A 13,709-nucleotide genomic window follows, 5' to 3' on the forward strand; every position below is an offset into this window, starting at 1 on the left:
ATTGCAGCACTTTAGGTCATTAACCGCAATCAGGCATTTTGCAACTGACGGTATATTCAGTGACTACAAATCTTGAAACAGGATTTGGTGTGTTCCCCGACCTGTTAATTTCTAGCTTTGAAGTATGAAATAGAATGAAAAAACAGAAAACAGAGATATACCTATGTATTTATGTATATATATATTATTTTTAATGTCATCTTTTAAAAATATTCATTTATGTATCTCAAAGCTTTTGGCATCATTCTGGAGCTGGCATAAACCACTGAATCTTGAAATGTTTAGTAACTTGATATTTGTAATTATGGGTTCCCTTTTATGGAAAGTATCTTCTGCCTTCTCCCGTAATGCTCATAAAACCTGTGGCTGTATCAAACCATCCATGCATTAAGTTATATTTGGTCATCTTAACTACCAAACTACTTGGAACTCCTAGAGACTTCATTCTTTTTTTCTAAAAGACTAAGCCCCGAGTTTGAAGGAACTTATTCCAAAAGAAGGAATATACCTTTTGGATTTGTTTTTAAAATGTCTTTTCAGATAGACACACAGATCAATGGAACAGAATAGGGAACTGAGAAAGACCAACACAAGTACAGCTACTGAGTTTTGACAAAGGGCAAAAGCTATTAAATGAAGGAAAAATTCTCTCTTCAACAAATAGTACTGGAACAATTAGACATCCATAGGTAAAAAAAATTAACCTCAATCTAAACCTCACAGTACACACAAAAATTAATTGAAAATAAATCATAAATGTAAAACATATAGCTATGAAAATTTTAGAGAAAACATAGGAGAAAATCTTCAGGACCTAGGGCTAGATAATGAGATTTTAGATATGAAACCAAAAATACAATCCATAAAAGAAAATATTCGTAAGTTGGACTTTACCTAAATTAAAAATTTTTGTGCTATGCAAGAGGATGAAAAGACAAGCTACAGATAGGGAGAAAAATTTCCAAACCATATATATGACAAAAATATTATATCTAGAATATATAAAGAACTCTCCAAGTTCAACAGTATGAAAACAAACAGATCAATTAGAAAAATAGGCAAAAACACAAACAGAATTTTCACTAAAGAGTAGATACATATGGCAAATAAATACATAAAAAGATGTTCAACATTGTTAGTCATTAAGGAAATGCAAATTAAAACCACTATGAGATATCATTGTACAACTAGGAGAAAAACTAAAATGAAAAAGTAGTCATAATAGCAAATTCTGGTGAGGATGTAGAGACACTGGATCTCTCATCCATTGCTGGTATGAAAGTAAAATGATAGAGCTGCTCTAGAAAACAGTTGGACAGTTTCTTATAAAACTAAACATGCATTTACTATATGACCCAGCAATCACCATCTTGGGCATTTATCCCAGAGAAATGAAAACTTATGTTCAAAAACCTCTACATGAATGTTTGTAGCAGCTTTATTTATAATAGCAAAAGCTGTAAACAGCCCAAATATCTTTCAGTGGGTGAATGATTAAACAAAGTCTGGTACATCCATACAATGAAATACAATTCAGCAATAAAAAGGAACAAACTATTGATATATATACAACAACTTGAATGGATTTCAAGGGCATTATGCTTAGTGAAAAATGTCAATCTTGGGTTGCAAACTATATGATTCTATTTATATAACATCTTCAAAATGAAAGAACTATAGTGACGAAGAACAGGTTAGTGATTGATGGGACAGAAACAGAGTGAGGATTGCGAATATAAAGGTGTAGCATGAGAGAGTTCTTTTGTGGTGTTGGAACAGTTTTGTATCTTGATTGTGGTAGTGCTTACTGAATCTGTGCAAGGGATAAAAATGCATAGAACTACACCTGCCCCCCCATCTTCGCAGGTTCTTAAAATTTAAATTTTTACTTTCAAAGGAGCCAAGATAAAATGATGTAGATGCTTTGTTACTTATTTAATCATCTTCACTGTTATCTGGAAGTAAAATTAAATTATAAATTTCCTTATAAGAAAGGGTTTGATCATCTTATGTAGATCCGGAAGCCCATGACTATTTTAAAAATGAATTTATTATTAGTGTTATCACAGCTTGCAAACAATATTATTGTATGGGTCAGTTTATAGATTTATACTTAAATAATTAAGAAACTATATAATTTTTGTAATGTATAAACACACTTTTCAGGATTTCTTACCTGAGTAAAATTTTTAAATACTACATTTTGAAGCAATTTCATATATAAGGATGACAGAAAGTATTATAGCTCCAGAAATATTAAGTGAGGACATTTTCCAATTAAGAGAAACCTATAGTCACTCAAACATTATTATACCCTTTCGTAACCCTGAGTCTTCTTTACTACCCAATAGACTGGAAACTAGATTTCAAATCTAACAAGGTTCTTCAGTCAAAATAACACAAGCATGAGTGCTGCTGTATAGACTCCCTTCTTTTGCCCTTTTTTGTCTGAAAACCACATCATTCGTGAGTAGTATATAAAGTGATAGAAGATTCAATAAAAGTTATATCCATTCTCTTGGTGCCATGTCTGTGGATAATGTAAAAAGAGAACGAGAGAACAGAGAACATTTTTCAACTTGAGATTTTTTCCAGAGGAGGATAAAAATCAAATGTTAAATCAGTTGTATCCACTATAGGCATTAGCATAAGATATTCAAGCTGAAAAAGTCCATAAATTCAACTGTAGTAATTGTATTATGGTGGAAAATGGGCACAGACTCCAGAGAAAAACAAGAACAACTTGAAGTTGAATCTGTTTTGACAAGGTCCCTGGCTTGGTGATCTTGGACAAATTTTTACTGTGTTGAGTTTGTCTCATTATTTTACAGATGAGAAGACTGTGGCCCAGAGATGTTAAAAGACTTTCTCTTGGTCATATGGCAATTTAGCTAGGGAGTAGGGACAAAACCTAGATTTCTTTTTATTCCCAACTAGTCCAAGACATTTTCCACAATACTATCCTATCTCAAAATGTCCGCTGAGAAGTTGATCTTTTGAGATACTGACATTCATAGTGTGACCATGACCTTACTTTTATATCTGGCAAGAAATATTAATTTCTTATATTTGTTAAAATCATATTCACTGTCCTCATTAATTCTAATTAGGATTTTGGTGCTGGTATGAATAGCTAAAATTGTGATCTGTAACAGTTGGGACAGGCTAAATTATGTTAGAAAAAATATCTTACAATCTCAATAACTTAAAATCACAAAGGCTTATTTGTGGCTCATGATACATTCCATCATGGAGGACATGATACACATCTGTTCTTTGTAGTTACTTAGAGACTCCTGCTGATAGAGTAGCCTCCGTATTGAACATTGCTTATCCTGGCAATTAAATACTCCAGTCTGGAAGTGATACACATAATTTCTGCTCACAATTCATTGTCCGGAACTAGTCAACAGTTACACGACCTCAGTTAAAAGAGAGCTAGGTAGTGATTTCCTACTTTTTACTAGGAAAAGAGGGAGAACTAGTATAGTTCATGAACAATACTAATGACCATCACATGATTTATGAAGTATTATGGCCCTGTTAAGGGCTGAAAAACATTAAGAATCACTAATATGAAAAATTCCCAACTGGGTAGACAAAAATATTCTATAAAATTGCCAGCACTGAAGAGATACTGTCAGTAATTTGGGGCTTAAATGTAAGTTTTTTCAACCTTCCAATGTTCTGTAAATTTATCATAGGCATAGTTACTCTTCCCTTTCTGTGAACTCTCGGCAGGCACGGCTCTTCTTCCCTATTGGTTTCCTTTTCACTTCCTGACAGCTTTTTGCTTGCTGAACACTGAGGACAGATCCATTGCTGTCTTTATCTTTCTTGGAACTCTGCACGTTAATCCTTCTCACTAGCCCTTTTGGTTAGTTATTTTTGGCAGATCCGCTGATTCCTTAACTAGTTACTGCAACATATTTGTCCTCTGTTCGAATTGGATCATTTGGTTACATGCAACAGTAATATAATATATAGATAATTTGAGTAATGTTGCATGGAAAGAGGAAGTTAGGACAAAAATGACTAAGGAGAGAAGGAACGAGGAAAATGGCAGGGAATACGAGGAGGAAAGGTGATTTAGGCTAGGATTCATTAGAAATGGTGGAATTAAACTGGTTATCTATTAAGATTAGAGGGCAAGTCCCTAAAAGAATAAGAGCTTTAGTGCTTGTGCCAGAGCAGTAAAATCATTGGTTTCTCTTTATTCCTTCCATTTATCTTACTTAGAAACAATCTCAGATATTACTATTCATTTCACTCCAAGAAGGCAGTGGTCTCCCATTTGGCACCATGATATCACGGTTCTTCTCCTGCTCTCTATCTCTGGCGGGAAGGCCCAGGAAGTGGGGGCTGAGCCCAGTTCTTATAGATTTAGTCCCCAGGAAGTGATTACAATCACTATATTTCATTCAAAGAAGCCTAATGAGTATTTTTTCTATAAAATAGGCCCCAAATTATACTAGCCTCCCTAAAAATCAAATGGAAAAATTATCAAGAGACTCAAATATTCAGATTTAAGGTCCCGCCACTACAGAAAAATGAGTATTCTTTCATTTTCTTTTGCATGTTTTTTAATTACCATTATCTCTCCACGCAGTATACTCTCTTTATTAGTTCTACAACAGATTCACTGGGACCACTGATTAAACATTTATTTTAAAATATTTTTTCAGAGCTAGACAAACTAGTAAAAATAAAATTTGAATTTGTATTTGTTTCCAGTATATCTTTCAATGACAGAAAAAATGCTTGTTAAATGGAATTAAAATGAAGTAAACCAAATGACTTGGACTAGCTTTTACTTACTTTCAAAACCCGTGAAACCAAGAAGCAATGTATCTTTCTATTTCTACCTTTTCTTTTTGGGATAAAGAGTCATTCATGTATAATATAGTATTCAATGTGCTGATAATATTTATCTGTGTAGGTGGTTGAAGTTTGAAGAAGATGTAGAAGACGGAGGAGAAAGGTGGAGCAAGCCTTATGTGGCTACGCTTTCATTGCACAGCTTGTTTGAGTTGAGAAGCTGTATTTTGAATGGAACTGTGTTGCTGGACATGCATGCCAACACTTTAGAAGAAATTGCAGGTGTGTCTTTTTTTCCCTGTAGTCTATTTCACTCTCATGGGTACAGTTGATTTTTGTTATTCCCTTTTCCTTATAATTCTCTACATGTGTAACTTCTGAAAAATTAATTCTCATGATCAATGTATGAGACCTGAAGAATGATTTTCTCCTTCGCCTTTTTTTAAGGTAAAAGAAGTCGAATCTCAGAGAAATATGGTCTAAGTTGTCAGTGGCAAGTCTAGAATAAGAACCTAGATGTCCTGACTCCCATTTAGTATTTATTGTTTTTCACTGTCATATTTAATTAGATTGTCACCATTAGAAAATTGAAGGAAAAGAACTTCATAAAGCTAGAGACTGATTATTTCAACATTCAAATACATGAAATAACCAAATGAAAAAATTTCAAAAAATAGGAAAAATGTTAGTTTAGAATAGAACAGAAAGGTATGACTATTTTTTAAAAACTGAATTAAAACTCTTGAATTCCAGAGGATACCACTTCCTCTGGAAGTGATGCAGTTGAGATTAGTTTATAATTTAACACTATGACTAGCCCTGGGATGAATGATTTGTATTAGAAGCCTAGTGTGGCTGTATAACACAGGCAGTTACATTTAGGAAGCATCTTACTGTTACTCTAGAAATAGAGGCAAAGAATTCCTGTATCTTTTGATCTGGAAGACAAACACATTTTAGTAAAAAAATAATACAAAAACACAGAAATGAAATTTGTAAGAGCATAAATGAAATGATTAATGGAGGTTTTTATTTTTAAATAAAAACCAAGCAAGAACTCAGGCAGTTTTTAGAAATTTCTATCTTGGAAAAAAAAATAAAAGCAATTTCATGTAGAATTTATTTGTGAAGTAGAAAGACTAAAGGGAGACTTCAATGTCTTAATTATATTGTAGAGAAGGAAAAAAAAGCAACCAAAACTCTGTGTGTGTTTCTTGACCACTTAAGTGAGAGACAATTGTATTAGAAAAATAACATACCTAATTTAATCTTCAGAACAGCCTCATGAAGTGTCATTTGAATTTTTCAATGAGAAAATAGAAACTCTGAAACTTTCATAGCCAAGGGCCTCTGACTTTAAAGCCTGTGTTCCTTCTGTTTCACCACAACTACCATCTGAAGAAAGAAACGGCTTGAAGTGGCTGTTGCTCAAATTTTAATGGCAGTTTGATTACTTTAAATATCATTTATTTGGTCATTGGTACTTACAGGCATGCGTACACTGCGATATGTGTGAAAAGAAAAGTAAGTATGGAAAGATATCTTGGCTCACAATATTAAGCAAAAACAAAAAAATGAGAAAGATAAGCCTTCCTCCTCTAAGTTTCATACAACATCTATAAAGAGGTTAACCTTTAAAACCCATAACTAGGGCCTAAAAGACCATATAAAGTTAAATACAGTATAGCTTTCAGAAGAACACAGCATACAGTAAGAAGTCACACCAAATGAAGACAAAGAGAATGGTTAACTTAGAAATTATCAAACTTCCTGAGAATGCTGGAATCGCAGCTATCCAACTCAATTTCTTAGCTTTACGTTATCGAGTCCTACTGATACCCAATAAACATTTTTATGTTTTAATTAAGAATCAAATGACTGGGCTTTTCACAGTACTTTGCAGTTTAGGAAGCTCTTTTTAGTAATTCTACACTATCTTTTTTGATACTCAAAACAAACTTGGGGCTTAGAGTTATTATTGTTATCCTTACTTCATAAATAAAGAAACTGAGATTCAGAAGGTTAAAGGTCTTGCCCAAAATAAGGAGTTTATTTCTGCTACTTACGTCAGTAATGGCATTATCTTTGAAAATGGATTAATCCAAATGAGTTTGGGTTTGGCTACATATAATGAAGCTGTCAAATTCCTCAACCTGGCAAAATCAGCCTCAGAAAATACCCTTCATAGTTTTACCAGGCTTTACATTTTTTTAAAGCATGTAATTTCTAATGCTTTCTTTAAGAATTTATTCCTACCAGGAAATCTTCTCCCATTAATTTGACTAAAACTCTGTTGTTCATTTTATCAGCTCAGCTCTGTGTTATTATTTAAATTTTGCTTCCTTTCCCTAACCCTGCCCTCTTCCCCAAGCTCAATACTGTAGAATATGTGAAGGTTCTTATCTGTGTTAAATCTAGCTTTTTAAAGCAAATTGCATTTTCTAAGTCTAACCTTACAAATGAAAGTAGTTCAGTGGAAGTCTCAGTACCCCAGATAGCTTTTTAGTGTTCTTTCTGCTCTTCTAATTAGTCTGTATCTTTGTCTCCAAAGTAGCTCAACTTGAATGTCTCATTTTCAGTGTAGAGAGGTTTGTAAAATGCCATTCAGAAGATGTCAGTAGTTTAGAGCTGACACCACCTAGAAAAATATATTACAAATACTTGTGTTGATCATTACTACTTAGATTCCCTTTCAATTATTAATGAAGAGATTCCCCCTCTTAGAGTAATTTTAATTTGACTTATTTAATCGAAAGGTATTTATTTCTGCCCTTAATAAAATCTCATTAAAACATTTTCTCCCTATGAGTTGTAATTATTTTCTTATTGTTTACTTACTGCTATTTTTACTTTGTGACAATTGAACTGTATTACAAAGTGTGCAATAAATAAGTATGCTTTACATTTGTATTGTGTGTGAGGAAGGTTAGCCCTGAGCTAACATCTGTTGCCAATCCTCCTCTTTTTGCTGAGGAGGATTGGCCGTGGGCTAACATCCGTGCCCGTCTTCCTCTACTTTATATGTTTGACACCTGCCATCCCATGGCTTGATAAGCGGTGCTAGGGTCCGCACCTGGGATCCGAACCCGTGAACCCCTGGCCGCTGAAGCGGGGCATGCAAACTTAACCACTACGCCACTGGTTCGGTCCCTGCTTTACATTTTTAAGACTTCTAACTTTGTGGAATATTTTCATATGCAGTATTATATTTTATTATCACAGCAACCTTATGAAGAAGGAAGGAGGCTATTTCCCCCATTTTATAAACAGATAAACAGAAAGTGATATCTCACAGGTGACACTTGCAGAGATGGGAATCATTTCTTTTGATTAACCTATGATCATAATCATAAATTTTGTTTTATTCTATTTCATGATAATTTGTGACCACAGTGATTAACAATAAGTCCTGGAACTTTTTCTTCACCCCTTATTTATCATATTTTTCTATGAGTTAGGCAGTTGCTAATGTATTAGTCACTAGTTTTAATTTTCCAAAAGCTACATATAATAGTTTATCTTTAAACGCTGCAAACCCTAGTACTTTGCAAATGCACAGGCTCTGCAGCATTAATGTTTTCTAGACATTTCCTAGTAGAGGAATACGGCCTAGATATTGTTTTAGAATGATCAGGATTTTTATATCAGTGTTCTGATATGTTTTTAATAGACTCTTAGGTAATTCTTTAAAGAGATTTTTGTAGACTTAGCAGGAGAAAATCCCATTTGTATCTGGCAGGTCTGTCAAGAATTTCTGGTATAATTAAAGTAGGATTTTCTTTTGAATAAAGTTAATTTAAAAATGTCTATTTGCTAATGTTTCAGGGAACTCAGAATGAATTTAAACTTCTTCCTTCAAAATATTACTTAACCTTTTCAAATCCAAAATTCTCCAGATGTATTTTCTTACCACAGTTTATTCTGATATGGAGATTAATTGTATTAAAATGCTTCTTAATTATATTCATATAAATTACGGGCAATTTTATGGTCTATGTTAATCTCTTTGAAATTCAGCACTGTAAGGATTAACAATGGAAATGTTCTCTCTGCAGTGTGTATACTTTAACCTAATTTTATCAATGACAGTAAGAAATTAAAACCAAAGCAAAGTTAGTACCATGGATAGATTGTCAATCATAGCTCTCAACACATTAAAATAACTTTTGTTGTTTAAAATCTTCCATTGAAGGAAAAAATTCATAGTTTGCTTTACTGGATATAATCTACAGATTTGGGAGTATGGGAGTAGCCAAATATTTTTTAACAGGCCTATACTATTACCATCCTTGGTCTGGGCAGTAAGTATTCTTATGGTAGTTTACATTTTTAGTACACACACTCCTGTTAGTGCTGTCAACCACACTGTAGCATTTAGACTCCTCCTACTCTCCCACTCCTCCCTCAGCATCTTTTAAGGTTAAGACAATGGGTTTTTAAGGCAAAGCATTTATATGATAATCTTTAAAGAGGCAGAGATTTATGTAGAATCTGTAAAATCTCACGGTCTCTAGAAGCTTTCATTCAGTAGTTAAGATGGATTGATCGTGATAAAATAATTGACTAATTAGGATGAAAAATAATTTTTCATTTTCTGAGACCCTTTTACACAAATACTACTAGTTTTTCTAGAGCCTGCTTAGTGCTCGAAGAGGGTGACCTATTTATCCTTTTCTTCCTGCTTTTCTTATCATTCAGATCCTGGCATTGTGCTTTGGCAGGCTAGACTGTGTTATTTAGGCATCACAGCCTGCTGAGATTGTAGGACTTGACTCTGGGCCCAAAACCATTATGGTCCATTATCCTTTCCTACTGTTCAAGGTTCGTACCAATATATATTATAGTGATGAAGAGAACAATGTAAGTGATTAGTGAATCAGCCTCCCTTTGGTACTTAAATCTCACCTCAGCATAAGTTATATTCTTAAGCAAGATGATTAACTTTTCCAGTTCATTAAGATATTATTTGATGCAGTTATACCTCAGAGGAGTTTACTGTGTGTTTCTGTGTGACTAATGAGCAGATGAGTGGAGTTTTTTTTTTTCTATTTATTTTCTCTTATGTAACTGTTTCAAATAAAGACTTTATCTCTGAAAAACTGTGAAGCTAGTGACTTATGAGTTTTTGTAGTTCTCAAGCCTGGAAAGACTATGCTTTGATAGGAATTAAAAATCATAACTATGTGCTTGGTTTATTATATGATTCATTTTAATTCTGATTAGAATCTGAAGATACATATCATGGCTTACAAATGAAATTGCCTTTCATTTGGTATCCTTTTGGCATTTTAATAACCTACTTTACAACTCATATTATGAAGTGTATAATGCATATTTTATATACATTTTCCCATGTTAGCAAGGTTTCAGTGTAAAGTCACGTATGTCGACAATTGAGCATTTCCTTTATTTCAAATTAATCCAGGGTATTATAACTACTGATCTCCAAAGAACTGAGATATAGGTTTAAATATTCTACACTATCATACATTTTCAGATTTGGAAGGAACTTTGAAGATAATTACGGTGGACATTATGGCTGACTCCCAAACATGCATTCTATCTCTTTCCATTGTAAATAGCAGTGTTAAAGCAAAAGTTTGGCAAATTATACTCTATGTGCAAATATAGCCCACTACCTGATTTTGTCAGGCTTATGAGCTAAGAATGGTTATTACATTTTACATGATTGAGAAAATAATGAAAAGAAGATTAATATTTTACAACATGAAAATTATATGAAATTCAAATTTTAGTGTCCATAAAAAAGTTTCATTGAAGTACAACCATGTCATTTGTGTACATGTTGTCCATGGCTGCTTTCTTGCTGTAAAGACAGAGTTGAGTAGTTGTGGCGGAGATTGTATGGCCTACAAAGCCTAGAATATTTATCGTCTGGCCCATTACAGAAAAACTTTGTCTACCTCTGGTTTAGAGAATTGACTTCAGAGTGAAGGGCAGTTCTTGATTAATCTAAGCCAATCACGTGGGTCCCATCTCCTGTGTCAGTGACTGGCTCAGCATAGGCAGGGCTATGTCAGTTGGACTTAAGAGAATTTTCCTGGACAGGGGAAAAAGAACTTTTCTTTTAAGAGAAAGTCACAAAAAGGCAAAGAATCTATGGAATTGAATAAAGATATGTATTTCCTTGTTGCTGGTGGTAGCCACCTTATGACCATAAGAAAAAATCAACCCGAGGGGGAAGCTGACAAAATCACAAAGAAATAGAATTGAATCCAGCCTAACTTTGATCTTTCTGTTATGTGAACCAATGAAATTCATAATTTTAGATAGTTTGATCTGGCTTTTCTGTTATTGATGAACCTAACTTTGCCTCCACTTGATATACTATACAGATGAATATATTAAAACCACTACAAAATTCAAACCAGGGTCCCATAGCCTACTTAATGAAAATTGCAGAGAAAATCTTGTACTGGGAAATATTTAGTGAGGGCCTCAATATTCCAATCAGTGCGTTAGGTGCCTTATATCCTTAGTCCTGGCAACAACATATGAGACAGATATTATCTCCATCTTACAAATAAGAACGCTGAGCTTATTCAGCCTTACAAGGTCACACAGCTAGAATGTGGTAGGGACCCGAGTCTGTTTTCCTAGTCCATTTCCCTTTCACACTGAAGGAATACATTATAAGGGAGAATTCTGTTAATTTTCAAATCTTCGGTGTACTCAGCAGGGCAGTGGAAGGCAATTCATTGTGATCTACTTGCTTTACATAAGAAGTTAGTGCCTCAAAAAATCAAAAAGAGTTACTATTTGATGATCTGAAAGTAGGTTAATTACACTGAGGTTTATTGAGGTGATCTTTGTATTACCAAGAAACTTAAAATGCCTTTACTCATCTACTTATTTTGTAGGCATTTCTGACACTATGTATGGTAAATATCAATCTGCTTAATTATAGCCTTCTGAAATCTCACCTTTTATTCTTTGTTTTATGGTTATAGAAGACATTTTAAAAATAAAAACATTTTTAAGGAAAGTTCGAGAGGACTGACTTTATAACATTGTGGAAGAGTTGTGTTTAATCTCTAAATGCAACCAACTAAATAGCTGCCTAAGCCGCCTTGAGTCAGATTTTTACAGATCGACTTTTGTTCACTTAAAGAGGAAACATAGAAATTATTCTCTACTAAAAAAGGGAGAAAAACCGTATTGAAATATAAAAATGAAATCACTTTCCAATTTTGAGCATACTAATTCTATTGGTATTACCTCTGATAGATTCCCTCCCATCAGTGTGAATAATGGAGACATAAAGCACTTTGTTCTCAATACAGCTATGTCCATTTGAAAAATAATAATCTATAAGATGATTACATATTTAAAATTGAATGGTTTATAAAGAAGATTTTCTCAAGTCTTTCTTGTGCAACATTTCTACAAAGAAACATAAACTTCTGTTTGTAAGATAATACTTAGAGGTTTTTAAAGCAATTCATTCCTATCTTAAGATGAGTAATATTACCTAGGGTATGTGTATTTGGACCCAGTGGTTCAGTGCTGGCACACCATAGGAAAGCTATGCTAACCTCCCCCGCTCCTTCCCTCTTCAGATATGGTCCTTGACCAGCAAGTGAGCTCAGGTCAGCTCAATGAGGACATACGCCACAGGGTCCACGAGGCACTGATGAAACAGCATCACCACCAGAATCAGAAAAAACTCACCAATAGAATTCCCATTGTTCGTTCCTTTGCTGATATTGGCAAGAAACAATCAGAACCAAATTCCATGGATAAAAATGGTAAATGTTTCTTTATTGTACTCTTTATGTTTATTATAGGTGTCTGAAATATCAAAGTCCTTCTAAATCCTTTAAAATATATTTTAGTTGAAAGTGATCTATTGAAATTTAGATTGTTGTAGTAGAATTGCTTCTTTTCATATGCTTATAGCCTTATTATCAAGCATCAAACTGTAGAAATTTTAACAAAGAATTTAAATTTCCTGAAAGGCTCATGAAAGAATGCAAGGGAAATTTTTATGTAATAAGAAGTTACAGACGCAAATGCGGCAAACATAAACTGAGCATCAATTGCATCCCAAACAAGGTCCTAGTCTTTGTCCCATAGCTTGAGAATGTAATGCAATGCTTTTGACTTATGGGCTTGTAGTTAAAATGAATAGTGATTACCATTTAGTGTTTGTGGAAAGAAAGATACTGGTTTCATGTTGCTCATAGTCAACAAATTTCATTAGAGATTACAATTGAAATGACTGGCTAGTACATTGCTGGTGGCTCTACATGTATTAAGCCTGATTTCCAGTGCATGGGCTCATTGCTCTTTGCAGTGCTGCATCTTCAACATCTGTAGAGCCTCCACACTTACCATCTTCACACACCAACATAGAGGACACCAACCATTGTTCTCTAGCAATCATAACTTACTCCTTATGGTTTATGCTTCAGACTGTTTTATCCTTCCTATGTATTTTGTTCTCTCCCTGCATCCATTTGACCATTATTTACACTAAGGAAGTTGCTTAGGAATCTCTTATCATCCATTCTTTCCATTAGTCTTGTGAAGTAAATGAAGTTATCATGAGGACAATATGAATTTGTTAAACTTCCATCAGCTATACAAGTTCCCAGTTTTAGAAGATAAAAATTAATGAAAAGTAATTTTAACTGCTTTACTAGAAAGACTCTGATTTCCACAAATGACTAAAGCATATATATTGACAGCATAGGATGTCTTATGTAATTTCACCACTATTTTCAAAAGCTTAAATACGAATGCATTAAAATAAGTTTTCTCCAGACTTTGCTTTATGTGGGATTTTTTGCCAGTTTTCATACTACTGAATCAAATATACAAAAACAAATAGAAGACATGCTTTTAATAAATCAATGAAGATGCTTAGA

The 13,709-nt window shown here is 33.7% G+C and overlaps 1 protein-coding gene across 3 annotated transcripts in view; it reads left to right on the plus strand.

Annotated features, from left to right (window-relative positions):
- The window catches only part of SLC4A10 (solute carrier family 4 member 10), a 212,320-nt gene that overhangs the window by 79,786 nt on the left and 118,825 nt on the right, over positions 1-13,709 (plus strand). For 2 of the 3 annotated variants that reach the window (XM_058549098.1, XM_058549099.1), the window contains exons 5-6: positions 4,940-5,100; positions 12,399-12,587. In XM_058549098.1, the coding sequence (XP_058405081.1) occupies positions 4,940-5,100; positions 12,399-12,587 (350 nt within the window). Of the gene's footprint in view, positions 1-4,939; positions 5,101-12,398; positions 12,588-13,709 lie in introns of those variants that run through there. The other variant, XM_058549100.1, reaches the window with a different exon arrangement.

This window comes from Diceros bicornis, chromosome 10 (genome assembly GCF_020826845.1).
Source record: "Diceros bicornis minor isolate mBicDic1 chromosome 10, mDicBic1.mat.cur, whole genome shotgun sequence".
NCBI lineage: Eukaryota > Metazoa > Chordata > Mammalia > Perissodactyla > Rhinocerotidae > Diceros > Diceros bicornis.